Below are 27829 nucleotides of genomic sequence, written 5' to 3'. Positions count from 1 at the left end.
AAGTAGCGCGAAAAGAAAAGATTCCAATAAAATAAAGTTGTACTTAAGTACAGTAATTGAGTAAAATGTTGTTCATTCCACTACACCTCTGGTATTGCATTATATAACTTAAGGGTTGAATAAGCTGCTTGACACACTGATGAAGATGACTGTCAGGTTTTTATTTAACAAGTAAAGGTCAAAAACTTAAGATATCGTAATTGAAGAAGTGCTAAGTAGTGGAGCTGCCTTATGCACACACTCTCTCTGTCTCTGTCTGTCTGTCTGTCTGTCTGTCTGTCTGTCTGTCTGTCTCTCTCTCTCTCTCTTTCTTACCTGAAGGATACGGTGTAGCTCCACCTTGACTGGTTTGCTTATAAAGGCATACTTGCTTCACCTGGGTCAGCATAGTGGGTCAGACCTCAGCAGCAAGATGGGGACCTCAGGACTCCAATCAACGATATGGCTCACATACTTGACGCTGCTGGTTGGCTCACTCTCTCAGACCGGTGGGTGATGCTACTGCAGATATGGGATAAAACATATTTTAGATTTTTTAGATTTTTGTAGTAGTCAAAAAAATGTAGTAAGAAACTCTAATCAACTTTAATTCAAAACTTTAGAATGGCAGCTGATTTCAAATTACAGATCATATGTTACCGTTACAATGTATGGCTTTTTAAGATAACTACAACAATAGAGTGACTTGTCTATAGCATGTGGGGGCTGGAGAAAGCATCACATAGCTTTAGTAAAGTGTCACAACAGGCCAATACAGAATATCTGATACATATTGTACATATTGTAGGATTTTTTTTCTCCCAAAATGAATATGTGATTGTCTCTTCTCTTTGCAGTAAACATAATCTCTTCGCAAAACCCATTGAACGTGAATTCAGGTAACTGCGTGCGAATGCTCCAATAAATCGAGTTGGGCTCAACTGTTCAAGAAAAGATGAAAACGTAAGTTCATTTATTTTATTTTATTATCATTTTCTTGCAGTTAACGCATCACACATCAGCCGAGTGTGCACGACTTGGGGACACTACCACTGGAAGAGCTTTGACGGCAACTTCTTCCAGCTGGCGTCCACCTGTAACTACGTCCTGGCCGCACAGTGTGAGCAGGACTTTGAGGACTTCAACATCCAGATGAGGCGCCGCACGGTGGACGACATCCCCACCATCAGCTCCATCGTCATGAAGCTGGACGGCACTGTGGTGGAGCTCTCCAGCAGCTCCGTCATTGTCAACGGCAAGACGTAAGTTTGTTCCACACATGCTACCTAAGACACTATCCCTGCATTCCAACTCGAATACTCTTTCTTTTTTCTATTCTACATACTACATCTGACCATAAAAAGAATCTAGGATGCAGTATAGCCACTTGGGACATACTTTTACTTATTTATTTCAACAGGCTCTGTCGATGTGACGCCACTTCTGGTGCGCAGTTGATTGTGGGTCAGGATCGCCCAAATAGCACGCTGTTTTCAACACTAAAAAAATCTCAGCCGGATGTAGTAGACATCCGGGTATTTCTAACCATACTAAATCTGGCCAAAAGAATCGGGACATCCTGAATCTTTTTTTCTACCATACTAAATAGTATATAGCAGTGCTTCTCAAATGGTGGGTTTTTTTTTTGTGCTAGCAAGCGCGATGTGTGCTTGTGTATGGTCATATCCGCGCGAAAGGCCGCGATTTGCAGTAAATAAATTTCCACATGTGTCTCCAAGTGTCTCTGTAGGCTATTTAAAAAGAAATCAAGCAAGTAGACTAATAATAACATTAATTAATTATAGGTTATCGCATCACAGAAGGCCTATTGGCCTATAATAATAAAAAACACTATGTTTTATGTATGTTTTACTATGTAAACTATGTTTACAGTTTATTTATTTTTTGAATGAAATGCAAACCTCAGTGAATCATTTGCTCTTGTTTCTCTGTCCTGAGATTCACACAGACTGAGCAGTCTTGTTTAAATGTTACAAATTGAGCTAATAAACTGAACTTTGCTGCAGAAGTTATCTCAGCTAATTTGTGTTATCTAATTTGATAATAAGGTGATTGTATGCAGAATGCTCGTGCCAGAAACTCATACAGTGGTTTTGTACTGATAAATAAGTAAATATTAGCAGGTTCTCAATAGTATTTCAATTTAGGGGGGGGCGCGAAAAAATTTCTGTCCCCTAGGGGGGGCATGACAGAAAATAATTGAGAACCACTGGTATATAGTATGGGTATTGGAACATAGCCTATATTTCAGAGCTTCTGTGGCACTTGTGGAATGTTTCTATGGGCTATGCTCTGCCCAGGCAGTACGTGTGATTTTCACACTCTATCTAATTATAGAGTTGCTCATTGCCTAGGCCATGTTCTATATTGTTGCCAAATAGTTTCACAGATAGTCAGTGGTGGTGCCTATAATGTGAATTCATGGATATTCCAAAAAAAATATCTTAAATGTTCTGTTGTGTCCCTGTAATATTTGTATTTAAGTATTCTGAAGTAGCAGATCACATTTAAGAGTTATCTGCTACCCTGTTTGCGTGACTGTAAGAGTGTGGAACCTTTTATCATAGGAGTTTTATCTTGCTTTCCGTGTTTATCACCCCTCTTTGTGATAATCACCTGTATGTACCTATTGTGTCCTATTTGCCATATCATGTACTGATGAGCCAATGCGCTCGGTGACGCATTGACGGACTATGGACTAGTTATTGTATGGTGGGTACCAGAGCCGGTGGGGCATGGACCAACATCCTGCTTCACCCTTCCCCACTAGAGATTGCTTCAGAGGGCAAAGAAAGAAAGAAAGAAAGAAAGAATGGCAGACATTGCAGTGCACTTTGGCAGATTAGCGGCACAAAGACGTTTTTATTCTGCGAGTTGATTTTCCACGCACAATTGAAGAGCCAACAAAGGGCTGTGTGGATATTGGGAAAGTCACAGTCACACCTGAGGAAAATGGAAAGTTTTCATGAGCAACAAAAGGCTCAAACAAACTTGTCGTAGTCAATCCTTATTATAATAACAGCTATTAAATGGAAGACACTCACTGGTCTCTGCAGCTCTGCCAAGCTTTAAGCTCACCTGTTTGGTTTTACCTTTACTGAAACCAAGCCACTATAATGTGCACGTTGAATGCAACATTATGCCACCTGTAATAGCAAATGGCAGTAAGACAGTTAGTTATCTGGATTTTGTATATTTTTGTCTGACCTCCTTTATCACTTTTGGAAAGATGGGGACTATCTAACATGATCCTACAGTCCCCCAAAGTGTGTTACTTTGTCTCTTAAAGTAATAAGGCTTTCAGCATGTTCACCCCAGCTCTCTGTGTTTACTGCAGGGTGTCTCTGCCATTTGTCACATTTGGTGTGACAGTCAAGGGGACCACGTCCAGTATCACAGTCGACTCCAAGCTGGGAATTAAAGCCATCTGGAACATGGATGACTCCCTGGATGTATGTATGGAGCACACCTTCACTAACACACACACACACACACACACACACACACACACACACACACACACACACACACACACACACACATACACACACACACACACACACACACACACACACCTGTCCTCAGTTTTGTATTCGGCTGTGTATGCATATGCAGACAAGGGAACACACTGACTATATAGCATTTGAAGTGTTTGAAGGCTGATTTGAACTTATTCTTATTCTTTATACATATTCTTATTCTTATCAAGTTCCATGAAAAGATCAAAACCACAATGAACTTCTATCAAGTCGTTGATGAAGCTTATCCTTCTTTGCCACAGAACCTTACTGTTACGAAACAGTGAGCCATAGTGTTACTCTTGGGGTGACATATTTTACAAGTGTGGTGATGAAAACTGCCAGTGTACAGTTCAATTGTGTCAGCTCGACAAACTAGTAAACTTATTTTTGTTTGGAGACCAACTGAATCAGTTGATTAAGAGTAGAATATGTTCCTTTTATGGTTGAGAAATAAACTCCTCATGGTGCATTCAATTCAAATCTTGCTTTTTCTACTAAGAGCAATTCAATCTATTTGTTTTCCGTCAATTCATTTGGACCTTCCGTAGTTCTCGGGCACTGTGTAGCACTTCAATACATTCTGTCTGATGAGCCATGACTACTGAACTACGGGCTATCTATATTTATCATGATACAATAGTGCAATTCATTTCATTTCTAGTCTTTTCAAAGCTTGATTTAAATGTATATCAAATAAGCCGGAGGTCCAGTGTTCTAACTAGGTGTCCAAAAAATCAGGTCTTCCTCGGCCCGTGGTGTAAGGTGAAAGCTCTCTGAGATTTGTTTTGAGGGATGAATTTAGGTTAAAAAGAATTCCTCTATGGCTGAGTTGATGGTGAGAAGCCTTACAAATATTGGTCAAGGCTTTACTGCCTAGTGGCAGTGAGTCACTGGCTGAGTGTGAGGGATATATGTCCTGGAGCAAACACGAATAAGCAAACAATTTGAATAAGTCTATAGACAAGGAACCACAATGCAAATATGGCGGCTTTAAGTAATCATGTGTAATGTCTTAACTGCAATTATTCATGTGGATGGATGTTATTAAAGAACATAAATAAATATACTAAATTATATTTGTTGATGTAGGGAAGGGACCATTTATCATAGCTCAACACCTCCTGATATGAGACATTGGTATGTGTGGAACTATGCAGTATAGTCACATGTATTGGAACTCACAGTTCATGCTTGGCAATGGCTTCTCTTTGTTTTGGCAGACTAAAGGACAGGTCATGCGCCAGCGGGGAAACAAAATAAGCTATACTCACCTGCTATAACAACTTCAAACCAAGCAGTGCTTAAGCTAAGAGTATACACATTTCAGAGCTCACAGACAGCACATTGCTATCTTAAAAAATTAAAAATGTTTCTGAACCAGTCTCATTTTTCCTCTGATGATCATAAATTTCATGTAACAGCAAAGGAGACCATCAGTGCAGAGAATGCTACTTTTATATAGTTTTTCTTGATGCCTTTGTCATGGGTACGCTCACCCAGGAACAACAGCTGGCATAGTAAAAACACTACTGCTTTTGTCCAAAGGGGGGCGCTAGAATGAACACAAACTGAAAGTCCCTCGTAGCCACTTTAAGTTCCCCTACATGATTTAGACCATATTTCTTGTTCACAAGTTTTCATTTGGAACCTTGAATTCTGATGATCTCAGAAAGTAGATCCACAGACAAGTTGTGATGTGAACTTACAGTAAATATAACCTAATAAAGATACACAAATGGATTATAGAAATACTTTCAAGACGTATATTAAAATGATAAAGCCTGCTTGAAATGTAACAAATGTATTACTAACTTGCCAAATGTGTTAATAGCTACCATATATGTTTGTGTTTGTGTTCACAGATTGAAGTAGATCAGAAATACGCGAACCAGACTTGTGGACTCTGTGGAAACTTTGACGGCTTAGCTAACGATATCACCAGCGACGGTAAGCTCCTCCTGATACGCAACTTACAGGAAATCATTTCAGATGGACATTACTCAATTCATGTCAATGTGTGTACAAACTGCTTAGTAATTGGCCAGTTGCATATAACGGGAGCTCAACATTGGGCTCAATTACAAAATGAATTCATTCACAAAATGATTGCATAAATACTCACCAATTTGAATGACTCTATAAGAGACACCTTTGATAACACTTTTCAGCTTGAAGTCAGTGTGGATTCATCTGTCAGTTTTAGTTTGCACGAGATAAATGTTTTACGACATTTCACCGTTGATTTTAAGATCTTTTTTTTAAAACACTCAATTAAATCAACTGCAAAATGACCCAAAAAAGGGATACAAAGTCAATTGCAATTTTATTTACGTAAGAGACACTGGGCCAAAATATTCCTAGTAACCAATGTTGTGTGCTTGACTGTACTGTAGGATATGAGCTGACAGTGCCAGACTTTGCTGAGATCCACAAGGTGAACGGCCCCATAGAAACATGTGGTGAACCCCAAGACTTCACCGACCGCAGCTGTGGCGATTGGGTAACTCCTCTCTCTTTTTTTTCAAATATTCAACTTTCTGTTATGATGGCTTTGTTCATTACCGTACCAACTACTTTTTTGCAATGTCCTCATTCCTACTATAAGCCAATCTTTCATTTTTGCACTGTGATCTAAAATCGTATTACACCGACATAATACACGCTACACACACACAGTTTCTGCCTGTAAACGTATAGGTGTATATGTATATAATTACATAAGGAACCGCTTGTGCTATTTCATTTTAATACATTATGTGTTATTCTATCCTGATTGAAATATTTGTATTTGGTCTTTGTGACTGAAAGTGTGACGGATAAAGGTTTACATTTCATTGTGAATTTCAATTTCAATAATAGTATAATATTGGTGGAACGGTTTGATTTGAATACTGGATTATTTGACCGTATCTGTATTATGTTGTCAGTAGTTCATCTTATCCAGAGACTTGCTTAATAACAAGAAAAAGATTTGTTCATCTGTTGAGTGGGAACATATTGCAATCGCATCGTATTTCAGGAATGTGAAATAGAGTTTGAATTGTTTTAATAAAATATGAAAATGCTGGGGGTGCCCTTAGCTCAGTTGGTAGGGCGTCCCCCCCATGGGCCTCGGCCAGCAGTGGACCCGGGTTCGATTCCAGCCCGCGGCTGTTCTCTGCATGTCACTCCCCTCTCTGCCCCATTTCAACTCTTTCTCTACACTATCAATAAAGCATAAAAATGCCAAAAAGATATCTTTAAAAAAATATATATATACAGTATATGAAAATGCTGGGCATCCCCTCAATGTGTATGTGTTCCCAAGGTTACGTGCGGTGCGAGAGCCAATCAAATGATCCATATATCTAAAGATTTCCCATGACTCCAAACTGGATTTTTTTATAACTGGAAGATTTCTTTAATTTAAATTTTTTTTTTTTTCAGGATTACTGTGAACAGATCTTCACCGCTGACGCATTCAGCAGCTGCTTGGACCTTGTGGATGTGGACGCCTTCATCAAAGTATGTCAGCAGGACATGTGCATCTCTGAAGACAACATTGAAGATCTTCTCTGCAAAACCATCTCAGAGTTCTCCAGGGAGTGTACCCATGCAGGTGGCCAACCCGATCAATGGAGGAATGCTACTTTTTGCGGTAAGGGTGCTAACGCCTACATATGACTAAAGTCATATGCAGTTCACTTCTTTGTTGTTTAGCCTAAATGTTTTGCAGATGTGTCATATTGTCACTGATATTCAATTCAATTCAGCTTACATATGATGATTAATAAATCAAAAGAATAAGACAGAGGTCAATCAATAGAGAAAAAAATAATACTAAACAACAGTGTACATACAAAGAAACACAGAGCATCTCATTGCACAAACCCTATACAGCCTCAAGAAGTATTATTCATCATTTGAATTGAAGCAGGCACAGATTAGTTTTTAAAGCGGTTCAGTCTGCATTTTGGGACTCTTGGGACTTTACAGCCGTATTAAAGTGTTTGTCTCCACAGACATGGAATGTCCGTACAACATGGAGTTTTTGGAGTGCAGCAATTCGTGCCCTGACAGCTGCTCCACCCCTCGGGCCAGCCAGACATGTGACTCCCATTGCCATGATGGCTGCAGCTGCCCCGCAGGTACGCACACACACACAAACACATTTCACACTTGTGTTAACACTTTACAACAAGGGAACATCAATTCAGTGTTAGTTAATGCTTAGTTAATGCTATTAAATGTTAGTAAATGCTTAATGAACAAATGCTAAGCTACCAAATGCTAAGCTAACATTATCCAATCAGTTATTAATGCTTAGTTAATGCTTAGTTAATACTTATTAAACATCAACTAATAATTCATTCATGTACACTTATTGTAAAGTGTTACCACAGTTGACTATATGCCAGTACACGCAATCTCATTTTAGATCTCAAGCACATGAATGAAACGAGGCAGCATTGATTTTGACATCTCTCCTCACCCATCTTAGGAATGATCTTTGACGACATCGGAAACACTGGCTGTGTTCCAGTGGATCAATGTTCATGTACTCACAACGGCAAGATCTTTACATCTGGAAACGGCTACGATCTCGGGTGTAAATCCTGGTAAGATTGGATGCCTTTCGGATTTTGTGTTTTTTTTAGTTTTTTTTTTAGCAAAAGAGTGAAAAACAAGTTCAATTAGTTATGTATTTGCTAGAATTGTAAATAATTAGTAAAATGTTGATTGTATTTAGTGTGGGCCTTTACAAAAGAGATAGAATAATTATGGGATGACTACAAAATATGAAAGGTATATTTACATATGACCATTCGTATTACTGTAATGCATCTTAAGGAATTCATGGCAACATGCTTGCTTTAGGAGTTTGATCAAATCATTAATAAGTCACAATGTGTGTGTGTGTGTGTGTGTGTGTGTGTGTGTGTGTGTGTGTGTGTGTGTGTGTGTGTGTGTGTGTGTGTGTGTGTGTGTGTGTGTGCGTGTGTTCCTATAGTATGTGTTCCGGTGGTCAGTGGCAGTGTCAGGAGAAGAACTGTCCAGGAAGCTGCTCTGTGGAGGGAGGATCTCACATCAACACCTTTGATGGAAAAGCCTTCACCTTCCATGGGGACTGTTCATACGTTCTGGCTAAGGTAGTAGGCCTACACATCTTCACATACACATCACAGTTAGAATGCTATTGCATAGCAGGAGCAGGGACTGATAACTGTCTGCCCGGAGAATGACAAAACATTATCCTCATGCTGCATGATATGAGGTATCACTTTTTGAATTAAAGAGTAAAATGGGCTTTTCCATGATATTCTAATCATTTGAGATGCACCGTACTATAAAATCAACATTGAGGTATTTGAGTGTGTCGACTGACCAGTGTTTGTGACATTAGTGTAACGTTTGGATTCTATATAATAACTGTCACTGTTTTGTCATGATGTTTGTTGCAGCACTATAATGACACCTCATACACTTTGCTGGTGGACCTGGTCAAGTGTGGTCTGGGTGATAAGAGGACCTGCCTCAGGGCTATAACTCTGGCCTTATACGGCAATTCTGTGGTAAGCTACGGACACACACACACACACACACACACACACACTCACAAATGCAGATTTCCTATTCACCAGTGCAAAAGAAAATACCACTGGACTCCTGTTTGATATCATTTCAAATGTTTCCTTCCAAAATCTCACAGATTGTCAAAATCCAAGCCACTGGACATGTCTATGTGAACCAGATTCAATCTCAGCTTCCACTGTTCATACGTGAGTGTGTTTCTTTGATTGATATTACCCAAGAGACAGCAAACAGCACTGCAACACCACCACATGTTGAGATTAAGAATTGCTACAATATAACAGTAATGTGTCTATTTTAGGGGTCTTTCCCCCTAAAAATGTACACAGTCTCATCTGATTGGTCAAGTCTTGCCTGTAGTCGACTAATAGTCAAATCATTTTTGTTTTCTTCCTGCTCATTGATCCATATTCTCATTGCCACATTGTCTTCCACACCAGACAAAGGGGCTGAAACACCCAGTAACAGTTTGTCTTTTTCACTTGGCATGAGAATTGATTTTATTCTGACTAAGTCTTTCACAGTGATTTCTTCACGCACCGTTTAGGAGATTGTTTAAAAGCTCATGAGTTATGTTCAACGTTTTGTTAACAGTAGGTTATTATAGGCTGATATTTATATCACAATAGGAGATTTCTCATTATTCATTAGATGAGACTAAGTAATTCCAATTTCAAAATTGGCATTGTCAAATTCAGCCCCCCTCCCCCCCATATAGATAGATGTAGAATAATCCTTTCTTCATAACCACATTTTGAGACTAGACTGAGAGATTGTAAATTATATCAGGCTCCTTTGATTATCAATTTTATGTTGCCTTATTATTAGTTTGTTTTCTTCTTTTTTTCTATACCGTTATGAGATTTTTTAAATGATTTAGGTGAAGGCTTCAAAATAAGCCCATTGTTCTTTTGCCTCTCCCTGCACTGTGCCTTGTTACCTTTGTCGATCTGTACATCTTAAATTGTGCAAATCATTCTCAAAAAAGTATATTTTTTTCGGTGACTGACTGAAGGAGTTGCCATAATAACATTGAGTTGTTCCATGTCTTGTGCCTTGCTGTAGCCGAGCTGAGTGTCTTCCAGCCTTCGTCCTTCTACATCCTGCTGAGCACCGACGTGGGCATAGACGTCATGGTCCAGCTGCACCCTATGATGCAGGTCTTCGTCACAGCCAGCCCCGCACATAAAGGAACCACTAGTGGTATGTGTCCACAATATGCTTTCTCTGTCTGGAAAACATTCAGCGTTGACTTGGTATTTACAAATGAAATCAACCAGGAACAAAAAAAGTGATGGAAAAGTTGTTTTGGCTTCAAATGACTTCATTTGTTGTTAAATGTTTTTATCTTTGTAAATGCGTTTCGCTTCTTAAATGTATTAAATTAAGTTTTTACATAGTGATATGTGGAATATACATGGAATATAGAATATGATGTAGAATGGTATGGTCATATTATGATATAAGATATATGCTGTAAAAAATTCAAGTAAGTATAATGCATGCTATATAATCAAAACTATATTCTGTCATCTATGGAACTTCTGGAACTTTTTTGTATAATGTTTTGTTTAATTGCCTATTGTTCTCTGTTCTTTTAAAATCGGGTTTTGCAACAGTTTTTGTTTGAATTAGATCATAAAAGAGTATGTATGGCATAATGAGCCTCGGCTTCAGACTACAACTTTTCGGCCAATGTTCTATTCATATACCTATACTGTGTGTACACTTCTTTGCACTCATGGACCACAATGAATGACATGCTTCCCTACTTACAGGTTTGTGTGGAAACTACAACAACATAATGACTGATGACTTCAAAGTGAACAATGGGCTTGTGGAGGGCACTGCTAATGCCTTCTGTAACACATGGAAGCACAGTGCCAGCTGCCCGGACATCTATTCACGCTTTGGACACCCATGTAGCCAGGGCATCAGCAAAGGTACAGGCCAACTCTCTCCTACAATGTCTTAGCACATGTTATCATCCATAGTTGAAACAAACTTTACCATACCACACTTTATAAAACTCTTTATTTATAAGTTTCTGAAGAACAATACACATGTGTTGACATAACCACAAAGGAAAATACATTTAGTGTGTATAGAAAAGAGGCAAAAAAATAAATATTAATAATAATATTACAATTAAATTCTATTTAATTTAAAAGCTAACAGAGAATAAAAAGCGTTTATATCAGTGCATATGAGCATTTGCAACACTTGCTCACAAACTTCATGTATACTTAAATCAATCTAACACCTTTCTTCTGTGTGTGTTTTTGTTTCAGAGAGTTATGCCCAGTACTGGTGCTCCAAACTTGACGATCCCCAGGGGTCGTTCGCTGACTGCCACTATGCCATCAGCCCCACCTCATACAAAGAGGTGGGTCCTGCACACGCAAAAGCTACAATGACAAATTGAACGGAACCACTTTCCCCCTCACTAACCAGTCCGTGCCCAATGTGTATTCTCCTTTACAGAACTGCATGTATGACAGCTGTAGCTGTGACAAGAGTGAGGACTGCATGTGTGCCGCAATCTCTTCATATGTCCACGCCTGTTCAACAGTGGGGATCTTTATCACTGGCTGGAGAGATACCGTCTGTGGTGAGTAAAAAGACCCAGGATAGGGTTTGGGTTCTATGGTAAGTATTTACCTGAGCATCGAGAGTTGTTTATTGATCTAGTGTCTTCTAGTCAGCTTAAATAAACCTCCACATGCTGCAGTGTTAATGGGCACTGACTGAGGCAAGCAGACACTGGCATATACAGACTGACAATGGCACTTAGCCCACCACCCAGTGACCACCCAATCATTATTATAATCTTGCACTTTATATAGTTAAATGACAGCCGGACTCGCACACAAGAATTTCACTATGCTTTTGCCCTGTGCAATTGTGTATGTGACAAATAATAAAACTAACTAACTAATAGTCATACAAAGTTCCTTCTATTCTATTTAAGGCCAGACACTGCAGGTGAATAGGGTAAGATGTTTCACTAGGGTAAGATGTTTCACTGGGGTAAGATGTTTCACTGGGGTAAGATGTTTCACTGGGGTAAGATGTTTCACTGGGGTAAGATGTTTCACTAGGGTAAGATGTTTCACTGGGGTAAGATGTTTCACTAGGGTAAGATGTTTCACTGGGGTAAGATGTTTCACTGGGGTAAGATGTTTCACTGGGGTAAGATGTTTCACTGGGGTAAGATGTTTCACTTACAGATATGTTCATAAAACTTTGCCTGTCGATTAAGACAAAAATCTCAAACTTGACAATGCTTGAAAAAAAAATGTTTTTGCCTGCAGTGTCTCACCCTAATCATATCTAGCTTACAGCATTTTACTTCTGTGATTAACCATGAACTGATCATGAAGGCCGTCCAAGACCTTTTCATTTCCTAACCCTTTTGCTATTGCATATTCGCAGCACCAAACAATTTACCTATGAGAAAAAACCATCTCATCCTTCTGTCAGATACTCATGCTACTTCTCAACTCTTTTGTCTCCCACTAGGCAAATTCAGTTCATCGTGTCCAGAGGGAACCGTGTACGGTTACAACATGACGTCCTGTGGTCGTACGTGCAGTTCACTCAGCCAGCCTGACTACTCCTGCCAGACAGAATTCCCCCCGGTTGACGGCTGTGGCTGTGCCCAGGGGACATATATGAATGAGAAGGCCCACTGTGTGCCCATTGCACAGTGTCCCTGCTATGTTAAAGACACCATCATTCCTGCTGGACAGACTGTCAGCAACGAGGGTGCCACATGGTAAATACACAATGTAGTAAAGTCAAGAGTTAGGGCAAGTTCCAGATAGCAACAGTTTACTTGATAGTGAGCAGTACTTTGAGATTATGGACCAGTACATTTTGTTGTTCCATTTCAGGGCTTTACCCAGCATGCATTTTACTATTTGAATGTAGAAATAATATGTTGGAAAGTAAGACATCAGTAAGGCAGTGGAACAATAACAAAAAAAAAAGAAGCTAACTCAGTCCAATTTTTCATTCACCTGGTGTGACCGCAAGCATCGCATTGGGAGTAAGTTAACCAACGTGGAAAATGTGATGACTGAAATTGGATAAGAGGTTTCCCCCTGCCAACATGACCTGAATACACCAGTACAATGACCAGTTTATCTCTAAGGAACAATTAGTCAAAAAACAAGGGGACAGTCAAAAGGCAAGCTAAGAGACATTGTAGCCAGTCTAGATCGCAGCAGCGCGTTACCAAGAGGCATAAGGAATTCTATTGGCGGACAAAAAAAAATGATTTCAGGATGATAGACCATGACCATGTTAACTCTGTTTCTCATGTCTCCTCGTTCCTGTTCTATCACAGTATCTGCAAACTAGGAGTTCTCAAATGCTCAGGAAGACAATGTAGGTTTTCCCACACAATACCTTACGCAAATAATTGTATAATATGATTATAAATATCAAAGAACACAAGTGGTTTGATTGTTCAGTGCAGTGCCAAATGACTTTAAATGACAGATGGATGATGCATGTGATCATAATACTCATTGAATCATGAATTTGTTATGTCACCTCTCTCAGTCTCACTGACATGCCAGTCCCCTATGGTTTACTTTGACTGCACCACTGCTCAACCCGGAGCCGCTGGCACTGAGTGTCATAAGAGCTGCTCCAACCTGGACACGGGTTGTGTAAGTAGTACATACTTGTAGCATTCACACCCTCACACACAGAAGTCAAACACTCAAACATACAGTATGTTACGAGAAAGTGAGAAGTAGTATACTGTTTTAAAGCAAAGTGTATTTAATCAAACAACAGAGGCTTCATGTTCTGATCCTAAGAACAGGTTCATCGGTTCATAACTGATCCAGGCAGCATATATGCTTCCTGGGTGAGAATGACAAAGTTCAGTACAGAAGTCAGCTTTCTTATTTACAACAAGGCGTTTAAGTTTAACATAAACACAACAGGGGGAGGCTCTGAGACAGTCTTATCAACACAGCAGGGTGGGTCTGAGAATAGAAGAGGTGTAGCCTGTCTGAAAGGTTGTTGAATACATTTGTCCTGTGGGGAGGGGGATGTGGGTGTGTTCGAAATGTAGACAATGTTAAGAACAGGACTCCAAGATAGATTTCAGTATTATACAAAAGAAATGCAATGTTTCTCATTACACTAATAAGCATTTGAGAAATGGAACATTTCAGTCAGGAGATATACAATATGCAATATTTCTTATTACATATACAAGCAAAGGCCCTGTTTTTCGCTCACATCCTGCCCTCCACTTTTGGTTGTGCAACAGGTCAGTACAGGCTGTGTGTCGGGCTGCATGTGCCCCGACGGCCTGGTGTCAGACGGAGCGGGAGGCTGCATCTTGGCCAACACCTGTCCATGCAGGCACAACGGAAAGGTCTACAAGCACGGAGAGAGTCTGACTATTGACTGCAACACCTGGTTTGTACACTGCATTTAATTCACATACACACTGTCAATACAACGTGTACCTGCTTTGTAAATGCACATACTAAATATTCCTCCAAAAGGTTGCCAACTTCACAGTTCAGATAACAGCTTGCATTTTAACTTGAAGCATTTCAAGGCAAATATTAAGAGATAACATGAGAAGATAACATGAGAAAAGACATCTTCTACATCAACATAAGAAGCTTTGCACTATTGTTTTCCCTTTGCCAAGAATGTATTTAAGATTGTGCATAACCAAAAATGATAACTGGAAGAAGCGTGTTTTTTTTCCTTATATAATCTCCAACATCTTGATGTCACAAATAGCACATGTGGTGAATGTACTGTTTGCCACCTATTGCTGATTTATGATCTCTTTCACACACTCTTAGCTTGTCCTCATTCTAAAATTGTATGAATGCATTTACTTTGTTAAAAAGTTTGTTGATTTGCAGGAAACAGGGCAATTGCCTCTGGTAGTGAGGTCAGATACAATGAGAAATTAAGACAATTTTGCTGATGATCTGTAACAAATAAGCACCCTAAACACCTGGGTGGTTATATGTTGGTATACAAAATGCCATTTCTTGTTTGTTTTTCTAGGCAGTTTGACGTGATTGGACGTTTTTGTCTGTTGTGTGTCTCCCCAGCCAATGCAATAACAGGATGTTCACGTGTACTGACAATATGTGCGATGGAGTGTGTGGTCTCTATGGCGACGGTCACTATCTCACTTTTGACGATAAGAGGTTTGACTTCAGTGGACAGTGTGAATACACACTCCTACAGGTAAAGATGGACTGTTGTATGTATAGACGTTATTTTCCTTAAAACATAGTCACGGAATTCTTTTGCAAAAAAAAAAAACTAAACTGGTGGCTAAAATGGTATGAGCCTAAAGGAATTAATACAACAGCAAGAGCAACTTGTGTTTTTTGTTTCTTGTGTAGCCAAATAAAACCCCCTCACTGTTTTGATAAAAAGTCAGTCAATAATATGCCTATTTCTATCTATGGACAGCCATTTTCTCATTTCATGGTGTACACAGCATGAGTAGTTTTCATCACTTGTTGAATGGACAGAACCCAGTCAAATGAGTTACTCCTTTTTCCTATTTTGTAGATGCATCTAGGATGATTGAGCGTTCCTCTTTCTGTGTGTTTTCTTCAAAATGAAAGCTGCTTTTCACCAGCTCATAACTTAATGTGAAGTAGTTGCAGGAGGAAATATTGCATTAATATTAGTTGTAACTTAAGGTAGAGGTACCGCTAGAGGTAGCATGCTTAGCTAGCATATTTCAATAAAGTGTTGGAATGGCAGACTAAGCTTCTAACCAATAAACACTACTCTGAATAGATATAGCAGAATACATTATTAGAGAAATGAGAAAAGCAAGGATTTGAACTTATTATGAGCTTAATGATGGTGTTCAGTAATTGCATCCTGTCTCTGTGCCTTACTCAGGACTTCTGTGGAGATGACAACGGAACCTTCAGAATTATCTCTGAAAACGTCCCATGTGGAACCACGGGAACCACATGCTCCAAATCCATCAGCATCTACCTGGAGGTAAACTCAACCCACCTGCACCTCACACACTGAATCACAATGTCAAATGAATATTGATGCTACCAAAGCAAGGGTCGGGTAGGATTAAGTAATAATCACTGAGGATATCAATCATAACTATACTTTATGATTGACAAGCCTCATTAATGCATTGGATAATAGCATAGTAGTTTTTCAGGTGATAACTCAATTTGAAAAAAATCCTCAAAACTATTTATTGAGCTATGGTGATTGATGATGACAGCATGTATATTTAATGTTGACACCCCCATAGGATGAGGAATTCCAACTCAAGGATGACGTCTTCCAAGTGGTAAAGGGCAACTCGGGGGCTCAGGTGCAGAAGATGGGTAACTTCCTGGTGGTGACGGTCAAGACAGGACTTGTGCTCATGTGGGACCAGAAGACCAGTCTCTTCATTAAAGTCAGCCCACAGTACCAGGTAAACAACCAAGTTTATTGCGTGTCATGGTTGACAAAATGGCTTTTTCGCAAAGCATAGCAAGTAGTTCAAGCCAGTTCATTTCAGTCTTGCTTATTGTCAGCATACACTTTCAGAATCCTCACAGACATGTAAGGACATTTCATTTTTGCTTTGATCAATATGTTTGATCAACATTTTGATAAGCATTGAGTAAATTAAACTATCTTTAAAAAGAGGTCTCATAGTGCATAAAGGTGTACTATGTAGTTCAGATGAGAGGGATTTGTTTACATTTGCAGAGCCTGCAGTTAGTTTACAAAACGTATTTTCTGACAATTCTTTAAAACATTTAGAGGAACCTGGAATCAATATGAATATGAATCAAACTGTGGGCCATGCTGCTCTAAACAACAACGGTGAAACAGTAACTTTTCAGAAAGCTTTTTCTAACTTCAAACAGTGTTCCAGGGATCACATTTTCCTGTTGGGAAAGTTTGTTAGTTCATTTATGAGAACATACCTTAAAATGACACACGCAAAATGACATAGTGCAACATTAAATCACACAGACAATGATGGAATGATATTCCAGTGACAACAAACAAGTACCATAAATCAGTCATACAATATAGCAGTAAAACAAGTTGGCTAATGGTTCCCTCTCCCTTAGGGTAAAGTCTGTGGTCTGTGTGGAAACTACGACGGCAACAGTAGGAACGACTTCACCACACGTTCCCAGGACACAGTGGCGGACGTGCTAGAGTTTGGTAACAGCTGGAAGGTTTCATCCAGCTGCCCCAAGGCCACACTACTGACCGATCCCTGTTCCTCCAACCGATACCGGGCAGCCTGGTCCCAGAAGCAGTGTAGCATCATCACCAGTGTCACCTTCCAGACCTGTCATTCACAGGTAACTATGGGGATTGCTAAATGTACCTGGGTACACGACCTGAAGGTTTTACGCACAAGAACACAAACATCTTAACTGCCATGCTATTTGGGAAATGATATCAATCTTGGTTCCCTTCTCCTTTACCACCAAGCCCTCATTGCTGAGTGTAATCGATCTGTTGGGTCGTCTGCCCATCTATTTGTCAAAATGCTGGTCAGGAGCGAAATATCTTAAAAAATCGACTTGTCAGACTGTCCATCATTTGACTAGCCTGTTTGTGATTCTTTGTGATTTTGACCCTGGACCTTCCAGCACTACAATCACTCAGATATTTCAACTATTAGCAGCGATAGTTAGATTAATACTTTGGTTACTAATGCCAGTGCTGCTAATAGTACTGCAAGCACAGGGCAACTCTCATGTTTTTTCTGTACCTTTATCATTCTGCAAAAAAGTAAATTTTTGTGTGTTCAAGGTGGACCCTGGACCATACTATGATTCTTGCGTGAGAGACTCCTGCGCTTGTGACAGCGGTGGGGACTGTGAGTGTTTCTGCACCGCTGTCGCTGCCTATGCCAAAGCTTGTAATGAAGCCGGGAGCTGCGTGAAATGGAGATCTCCAAAGATGTGCCGTAAGTTTGGTCCCCCATCACGGCAATCTCCACCACATGATTTAAAGATTTGAAGATTAAGATCTTGGGTGCTAAAACCAAAGCAGGAAATTGTGTCTTTAAAAAAATATTTGAATGTATTTGTCATATTAAGTAACACCCTGATTTCTGCAACAAGATCAAACAAGTACTTTGTTTTGCCTCTCGCAGCTATTTTCTGTGACTACTACAACGCCCCTGATGAATGTGAGTGGCACTACAAGCCTTGTGGAGCTGACTGCATGAAGACATGTAGGAATCCATCAGGAAACTGTTCCAACCTCATCACTGGCCTTGAAGGTACATAAGACTGACTACCAGCACACTTTTGATGGATATGCAAACATGTAATATGTATACATTGTAAGGAATTGAGCATCTTAAATCATTTAAATTAAACACATTCTGGTCAATGTGCGGTTCAGCTATAACTCAAACAGGGAAAAGACGGTATTCAAACTTGCTATGTATCATTCTAATAACTATACTTTCTGCTTTGTAGTATGTTAGAAAAACATTTAGGGTGTTCCAATTATTTTAATCAGTTTAAGTATGCTTAAAAATACCCGGATGTCTACTACATCTGGCCAATATTTTTAGTGTTGAAATCAGCATGCTATTTGGGTGCACAGGAGGTTAAGTCACATCGACGGAGTCTCCGTATGAAAACAAACGGGGATGCGATGGATATAAAAGCAAGAGGCAAGATCAAGGCGCAATGTTATGATGAAATTAATAAGTAAAAGTATGCCCCAATTGTATGCCTACTGCATGCTAACTAGATTATTTTTATGGTCAGATGTAGTATGTAGAATAGAAAAAAGAAAGAGTATAAGAAATGGAACGCAGGGTAGATTGGTTGAGGTGGTTGTACTTCAGGCGGTAGAGCAGGCTGTCATCACAGGGTCATTCATTCCTCCTGTCCACATGCTCCTGAGGATAAGGCAAGCACCTTGCATGGTAGCTTGCTGCCATAAGTGTGTGTGAATGGGCGAAGTGGAGGCACATTGTAAAGCAGTCTGAATAAAAGTGCCATATGAATGCAGCGTATTGCTATACTTGTATTTCGTCTGAGGTTAATCAAAATGTTTTACGGTGTTGCAGGCTGCTATCCACACTGTCCCCCAACACAGCCCTTCTTTAATGAAGATTCCATGAAGTGTGTTGCCTGGGACCAATGTGGCTGCTATGATGACCAGGGCAACCATTACACAATTGGAGAAAAGGTTCCATCTGACAACTGTTACACTTGGTATGGCTCAAACAGAGTAATTATATTTGCACTAAGAAATTAGCGCGCACACAGGAGGCAGTGACACATATATCACATTTGGATATGCACCGTAGTGATGTAGAATAACGAAATGAGTAGAAAATACTGAATTCTTTGAGTAATGATGATTACTTTGACCAATCTGCATATGGTATATTGACAGAATGGCCACTGACCTTTAAATAGTTGATTAATGATTAAGGTCGGAAAGCAAGAAACAACTGCCTTTACCAATGGCATTTAAAAACAGCAGCATATGGTGCTCGCGCTGGCAGATACACAGCACAGGGATTTCTTATGATAAGTTATTTCTAAAGGGAGTGTTGTATTAGCCTAATGAAGATTATTCAGCTATTGCCGTGCTGTCTTTAGGCTGTGGCTAACGCTGATTCTAACAATGCTAACGTTAGTTGTTATAGCTTTGTAAGTCTCCAAACTTTTAAAAGTCTTCCAACAGAAAGATGACACTTTTCAAATTCCAATTTTTTTTTTAAATAAAATTTAAAAAATAACTTTATTTGTCCCCAAGGGGCAATTGAAGGCACATAGAGCAGCAGCATTACAAAGGACAAAGGCCATGTTGTTAAGTTGATTTATTCATTTGTATGCAAGGCTGATACATCATTTGCATTACATGACTTTCGGCACCCGATAAAGCTGCTAACTAGCTCGGCGTCGGACCATAGACTGTAGGTTGTTGTTGCAGCCCACTGTTAGGTGAAGCTCTCTCCAACGTGTAAAAGCCTGTCCAATATCCTCTCTAGTCTGGCTTCTTGCTCGGTCACTTTTACTGTTTTTGTTCCTGGCTTCCTCCGTTACCGTTCTCCTCTGTCTCCATTGTACCTGATCTACACCTCTTATACGTAATAGGTCCATGATCTACACAGCTGAAGGCTGGTGTGTGAACTAACACTGCTAGTGCCGTAAAGCTCCGCACATTCTTGCGAGACTGCAGCGGCTCAGACACCATTCTCCCTGTTTACACATATTGGACTATTAGACTGACTTTGAAAATGTTTCATTAAAATGGAAAAGTTACCCATTGTTGCTTTTGGTATAAAATACCTAAGGCAGAAGACATGACCACCATTTCTTTCTATTTCAAAGCTCCTGTACAATGTCTGGAATACGTTGCAGTTATGATGTGACCAGTAAGTCACACACACACACACACACACACACACACACACACACACACACACACACACACAAAAATGGTTGACACATTGAAGGAAACCTGAATAACTGAGTCGAAAACAAATAGTTTAAATGCAAATTCTTAAACACATGCTACAATTAAGTAATTGTGTGGATTATTATAATCTGATTTAACCAGGTTAGTTTTATTGACATTAAGATATATTTTTCAAGAGAGACCTGGACAAGTAGAACAGCAGCAGAAAGTTACAGTTACAACACAGAAAACTTCACTACTGTCCAAGCATGAGGAACCGTCATAACCACAATGTCCTGCGAAATGAAACGCATGGAAGACACATGTTCGGGACGTATAGAATGAAAAATAACAGGGGAGTTGACCTGAAACGCATTGTAGATAAAAACATACCAGTAACTTACTTGTGTTGTATAAAAAAAGAAGGCCAGTTTACTTTGTAGCATGCAGTGATGAATTAAGACCTCGCAGTTGGTAAGGAACCTAGAGGTTTCATGATACACAGTATCAAACAAGTAAACAGTGAGCTGATGCATTTGTGTAATATTACCGTAATATGCATTGCCGTAATATAAACAGACAATAGCGTAGCTATAACCAGTCGTATATATATACATAAAACCAGGTATTTGTTTTATATTATGTTGATATACCGTATGTGAAAGGTGTAACAATTACACTGTCGATTTGCAGCTTGTAAATGCTACGTTCAGGGAAAAACCTACGAATACGGGGAAAGGATCTACAACACCACAGATGGGCTTGGAAACTGCATAACAGCAGAGTGCGGAACAGATGGGAATGTAACCAGGACCATGTACCCATGCCACTCTACAACCACCCTTGGCCCAACAACAACCCCTTTTATATTCAGTACCACAGAAGGAACGACTACAGGTACGAAAATACAAAAGGCATAACTACTGATCCTGCTTTCATATCTAGGAGAAAAAAATATCCTAACATACATTTCAATGGATATTGTATGTGAAACCATAATAAAGTAGTGAGAAAGTCTGCATGAAATGTTTTGTATTGAACCAATTGTCATCAATTCATGCAATGTTGGATTTCTTTACAGTTGTTCTGACAACGACAACTTCGACAACAACAGAAGAAACAACATCCAAGCCTGTAGAAACAACCACATCAGGAGGAACAACAGTAAGGATTGAGACAACAACACCCCCTCAAAGCACTACTGGGCCAGTAACAACCTCCACTACAACTATTGTTGAAACAACAACACCAGTTACGGAGGTTACAACAACAAGTCCAGAAACAACAACAACAGTTGTAACATCAACACCAACTGTTAGTACAACATCTACTGAAGTACCATCTACCACTACTGAGGGGACTACATCCAAGCCTGTAGAAACAACCACATCAGCAGGAACAACAGTAAGGATTGAGACAACAACACCCCCTCAAAGCACTACTGGGCCAGTAACAACCTCCACGACAACTATTGTTGAAACAACAACACCAGTTACGGAGGTTACAACAACAAGTCCAGAAACAACAACAACAGTTGTAACATCAACACCAACTGTTAGTACAACAACTACTGAAGTACCAACTTCCACTACTGAGGGGACTACATCCAAGCCTGTAGAAACAACCACATCAGCAGGAACAACAGTAAGGATTGAGACAACAACACCCCCTCAAAGCACTACTGGGCCAGTAACAACCTCCACTACAACTATTGTTGAAACAACAACACCAGTTTCAGTAGTTACAACAACAAGTCCAGAAACAACAACATCAGTTGTAACATCAACACCAACTGTCAGTACAACAACTACTGAAGCACCAACTTCCACTACTGAGGGGACTACATCCAAGCCTGTAGAAACAACCACATCAGCAGGAACAACAGTAAGGATTGAGACAACAACACCCCCTCAAAGCACTACTGGGCCAGTAACAACCTCCACTACAACTATTGTTGAAACAACAACACCAGTTTCAGAAGTTACAACAACAAGTCCAGAAACAACAACAACAGTTGTAACATCAACACCAACTGTCAGAACAACAACTACTGAAGTACCAACTTCCACTACTGAGGGGACTACATCCAAGCCTGTAGAAACAACCACATCAGCAGGAACAACAGTAAGGATTGAGACAACAACACCCCCTCAAAGCACTACTGGGCCAGTAACAACCTCCACTACAACTATTGTTGAAACAACAACACCAGTTTCAGTAGTTACAACAACAAGTCCAGAAACAACAACATCAGTTGTAACATCAACACCAACTGTCAGTACAACAACTACTGAAGCACCAACTTCCACTACTGAGGGGACTACATCCAAGCCTGTAGAAACAACCACATCAGCAGGAACAACAGTAAGGATTGAGACAACAACACCCCCTCAAAGCACTACTGGGCCAGTAACAACCTCCACTACAACTATTGTTGAAACAACAACACCAGTTTCAGAAGTTACAACAACAAGTCCAGAAACAACAACAACAGTTGTAACATCAACACCAACTGTCAGTACAACAACTACTGAAGTACCAACTTCCACTACTGAGGGGACTACATCCAAGCCTGTAGAAACAACAACATCAGGAGGAACAACAGTAAGGATTGAGACAACAACACCCCCTCAAAGCACCACTGGGCCAGTAACAACCTCCACTACAACTATTGTTGAAACAACAACACCAGTTTCAGAAGTTACAACAACAAGTCCAGAAACAACAACAACAGTTGTAACATCAACACCAACTGTTAGTACAACAACTACTGAAGCACCAACTTCCACTACTGAGGGGACTACATCCAAGCCTGTAGAAACAACCACATCAGCAGGAACAACAGTAAGGATTGAGACAACAACACCCCCTCAAAGCACTACTGGGCCAGTAACAACCTCCACTACAACTATTGTTGTAACAACAACACCAGTTTCAGAAGTTACAACAACAAGCCAAGAGACGACAGCTGGGGTAGTCACAGGAGGGATACAAACAACAACTGTAATTACACAACCTGTTGTGTTAAACACAACAACTGTTGCTTCAACCATAACTACAGCTGTTGTTGAAACAACAACACCAGTTTCAGAAGTTACAACAACAAGTCCAGAAACAACAACAACAGTTGTAACCTCAACACCAACTGTTAGTACAACAACTACTGAAGTACCATCTACCACTACTGAGGGGACTACATCCAAGCCTGTAGAAACAACCACATCAGGAGGAACAACAGTAAGGATTGAGACAACAACACCCCCTCAAAGCACCACTGGGCCAGTAACAACCTCCACTACAACTATTGTTGAAACAACAACACCAGTTTCAGAAGTTACAACAACAAGTCCAGAAACAACAACAACAGTTGTAACATCAACACCAACTGTCAGTACAACAACTACTGAAGTACCAACTTCCACTACTGAGGGGACTACATCCAAGCCTGTAGAAACAACCACATCAGGACAAACAACAGTAAGGATTGAAACAACAACACCCCCTCAAAGCACTACTGGGCCAGTAACAACCTCCACTACAACTATTGTTGAAACAACAACACCAGTTTCAGAAGTTACAACAACAAGTCCAGAAACAACAACAACAGTTGTAACATCAACACCAACTGTCAGTACAACAACTACTGAAGTACCAACTTCCACTACTGAGGGGACTACATCCAAGCCTGTAGAAACAACCACATCAGCAGGAACAACAGTAACGATTGAGACAACAACACCCCCTCAAAGCACTACTGGGCCAGTAACAACCTCCACTACAACTATTGTTGAAACAACAACACCAGTTTCAGAAGTTACAACAACAAGTCCAGAAACAACAACAACAGTTGTAACATCAACACCAACTGTCAGTACAACAACTACTGAAGTACCAACTTCCACTACTGAGGGGACTACATCCAAGCCTGTAGAAACAACCACATCAGCAGGAACAACAGTAAGGATTGAGACAACAACACCCCCTCAAAGCACTACTGGGCCAGTAACAACCTCCACTACAACTATTGTTGAAACAACAACACCAGTTTCAGAAGTTACAACTACAAGTCCAGAAACAACAACAACAGTTGTAACATCAACACCAACTGTTAGTACAACAACTACTGAAGTACCATCTACCACTACTGAGGGGACTACATCCAAGCCTGTAGAAACAACCACATCAGGACAAACAACAGTAAGGATTGAGACAACAACACCCCCTCAAAGCACTACTGGGCCAGTAACAACCTCCACTACAACTATTGTTGTAACAACAACACCAGTTACGGAGGTTACAACAACAAGTCCAGAAACAACGACAACTGTTGTAACATCAACACCAACTGTTAGTACAACAACTACTGAAGTACCATCTACCACTACTGAGGGGACTACATCCAAGCCTGTAGAAACAACCACATCAGGAGGAACAACAGTAAGGATTGAGACAACAACACCCCCTCAAAGCACCACTGGGCCAGTAACAACCTCCACTACAACTATTGTTGAAACAACAACACCAGTTTCAGAAGTTACAACAACAAGTCCAGAAACAACAACAACTGTTGTAACATCAACACCAACTGTCAGTACAACAACTACTGAAGTACCAACTTCCACTACTGAGGGGACTACATCCAAGCCTGTAGAAACAACCACATCAGGACAAACAACAGTAAGGATTGAAACAACAACACCCCCTCAAAGCACTACTGGGCCAGTAACAACCTCCACTACAACTATTGTTGAAACAACAACACCAGTTTCAGAAGTTACAACAACAAGTCCAGAAACAACAACAACAGTTGTAACATCAACACCAACTGTCAGTACAACAACTACTGAAGTACCAACTTCCACTACTGAGGGGACTACATCCAAGCCTGTAGAAACAACCACATCAGCAGGAACAACAGTAAGGATTGAGACAACAACACCCCCTCAAAGCACTACTGGGCCAGTAACAACCTCCACTACAACTATTGTTGAAACAACAACACCAGTTTCAGAAGTTACAACTACAAGTCCAGAAACAACAACAACAGTTGTAACATCAACACCAACTGTTAGTACAACAACTACTGAAGTACCATCTACCACTACTGAGGGGACTACATCCAAGCCTGTAGAAACAACCACATCAGGAGAAACAACAGTAAGGATTGAGACAACAACACCCCCTCAAAGCACTACTGGGCCAGTAACAACCTCCACTACAACTATTGTTGTAACAACAACACCAGTTACGGAGGTTACAACAACAAGTCCAGAAACAACGACAACTGTTGTAACATCAACACCAACTGTTAGTACAACAACTACTGAAGTACCATCTACCACTACTGAGGGGACTACATCCAAGCCTGTAGAAACAACCACATCAGGAGGAACAACAGTAAGGATTGAGACAACAACACCCCCTCAAAGCACCACTGGGCCAGTAACAACCTCCACTACAACTATTGTTGAAACAACAACACCAGTTTCAGAAGTTACAACTACAAGTCCAGAAACAACAACAACAGTTGTAACATCAACACCAACTGTTAGTACAACAACTACTGAAGTACCATCTACCACTACTGAGGGGACTACATCCAAGCCTGTAGAAACAACCACATCAGGAGAAACAACAGTAAGGATTGAGACAACAACACCCCCTCAAAGCACTACTGGGCCAGTAACAACCTCCACTACAACTATTGTTGTAACAACAACACCAGTTACGGAGGTTACAACAACAAGTCCAGAAACAACGACAACTGTTGTAACATCAACACCAACTGTTAGTACAACAACTACTGAAGTACCATCTACCACTACTGAGGGGACTACATCCAAGCCTGTAGAAACAACCACATCAGGAGGAACAACAGTAAGGATTGAGACAACAACACCCCCTCAAAGCACCACTGGGCCAGTAACAACCTCCACTACAACTATTGTTGAAACAACAACACCAGTTTCAGAAGTTACAACAACAAGTCCAGAAACAACAACAACTGTTGTAACATCAACACCAACTGTCAGTACAACAACTACTGAAGTACCAACTTCCACTACTGAGGGGACTACATCCAAGCCTGTAGAAACAACCACATCAGGACAAACAACAGTAAGGATTGAAACAACAACACCCCCTCAAAGCACTACTGGGCCAGTAACAACCTCCACTACAACTATTGTTGAAACAACAACACCAGTTTCAGAAGTTACAACAACAAGTCCAGAAACAACAACAACAGTTGTAACATCAACACCAACTGTCAGTACAACAACTACTGAAGTACCAACTTCCACTACTGAGGGGACTACATCCAAGCCTGTAGAAACAACCACATCAGCAGGAACAACAGTAAGGATTGAGACAACAACACCCCCTCAAAGCACTACTGGGCCAGTAACAACCTCCACTACAACTATTGTTGAAACAACAACACCAGTTTCAGAAGTTACAACTACAAGTCCAGAAACAACAACAACAGTTGTAACATCAACACCAACTGTTAGTACAACAACTACTGAAGTACCATCTACCACTACTGAGGGGACTACATCCAAGCCTGTAGAAACAACCACATCAGGAGAAACAACAGTAAGGATTGAGACAACAACACCCCCTCAAAGCACCACTGGGCCAGTAACAACCTCCACTACAACTATTGTTGAAACAACAACACCAGTTTCAGAAGTTACAACAACAAGTCCAGAAACAACAACAACTGTTGTAACATCAACACCAACTGTCAGTACAACAACTACTGAAGTACCAACTTCCACTACTGAGGGGACTACATCCAAGCCTGTAGAAACAACCACATCAGGACAAACAACAGTAAGGATTGAAACAACAACACCCCCTCAAAGCACTACTGGGCCAGTAACAACCTCCACTACAACTATTGTTGTAACAACAACACCAGTTTCAGAAGTTACAACAACAAGTCCAGAAACAACAACAACAGTTGTAACATCAACACCAACTGTCAGTACAACAACTACTGAAGTACCAACTTCCACTACTGAGGGGACTACATCCAAGCCTGTAGAAACAACCACATCAGCAGGAACAACAGTAACGATTGAGACAACAACACCCCCTCAAAGCACTACTGGGCCAGTAACAACCTCCACTACAACTATTGTTGAAACAACAACACCAGTTTCAGAAGTTACAACAACAAGTCCAGAAACAACAACAACAGTTGTAACATCAACACCAACTGTCAGTACAACAACTACTGAAGTACCAACTTCCACTACTGAGGGGACTACATCCAAGCCTGTAGAAACAACCAC

The 27829-nt window shown here is 40.3% G+C and overlaps 1 protein-coding gene across 1 annotated transcript in view; it reads left to right on the top strand.

The window, feature by feature from the left end:
• The first annotated feature begins 399 nt into the window (after positions 1–399).
• Positions 400–27829, top strand: part of LOC307264420 (uncharacterized protein) — a 44967-nt gene continuing 17537 nt past the window's right edge. Inside the window, exons 1-32 of the mRNA XM_080045831.1 lie at positions 400–488; positions 837–878; positions 983–1241; positions 3338–3452; positions 5384–5468; positions 5915–6021; positions 6948–7158; positions 7523–7648; positions 8002–8119; positions 8512–8650; positions 8963–9073; positions 9211–9280; positions 10158–10295; positions 10871–11035; positions 11384–11478; positions 11577–11703; positions 12615–12870; positions 13444–13484; positions 13662–13771; positions 14386–14537; positions 15197–15335; positions 16011–16115; positions 16390–16557; positions 17210–17449; positions 17907–18063; positions 18253–18381; positions 19186–19333; positions 20462–20505; positions 21222–21425; positions 21610–21932; positions 24758–24875; positions 25534–26450. Of these exons, the coding sequence (XP_079901957.1) occupies positions 413–488; positions 837–878; positions 983–1241; positions 3338–3452; positions 5384–5468; positions 5915–6021; positions 6948–7158; positions 7523–7648; positions 8002–8119; positions 8512–8650; positions 8963–9073; positions 9211–9280; positions 10158–10295; positions 10871–11035; positions 11384–11478; positions 11577–11703; positions 12615–12870; positions 13444–13484; positions 13662–13771; positions 14386–14537; positions 15197–15335; positions 16011–16115; positions 16390–16557; positions 17210–17449; positions 17907–18063; positions 18253–18381; positions 19186–19333; positions 20462–20505; positions 21222–21425; positions 21610–21932; positions 24758–24875; positions 25534–26450 (5235 nt within the window). The 5' untranslated portion in view covers positions 400–412. The remainder of the gene's footprint in view (positions 489–836; positions 879–982; positions 1242–3337; positions 3453–5383; positions 5469–5914; positions 6022–6947; positions 7159–7522; positions 7649–8001; positions 8120–8511; positions 8651–8962; positions 9074–9210; positions 9281–10157; positions 10296–10870; positions 11036–11383; positions 11479–11576; positions 11704–12614; positions 12871–13443; positions 13485–13661; positions 13772–14385; positions 14538–15196; positions 15336–16010; positions 16116–16389; positions 16558–17209; positions 17450–17906; positions 18064–18252; positions 18382–19185; positions 19334–20461; positions 20506–21221; positions 21426–21609; positions 21933–24757; positions 24876–25533; positions 26451–27829) is intronic.

This window comes from Ammodytes marinus (assembly GCF_949987685.1).
Source record: "Ammodytes marinus genome assembly, chromosome: 1".
In the NCBI taxonomy this organism is placed as follows: Eukaryota; Metazoa; Chordata; class Actinopteri; order Uranoscopiformes; family Ammodytidae; genus Ammodytes; species Ammodytes marinus.
Note: the sequence above shows the minus strand (reverse complement) of the source record. Positions and strands in the feature narration are given on the sequence as shown.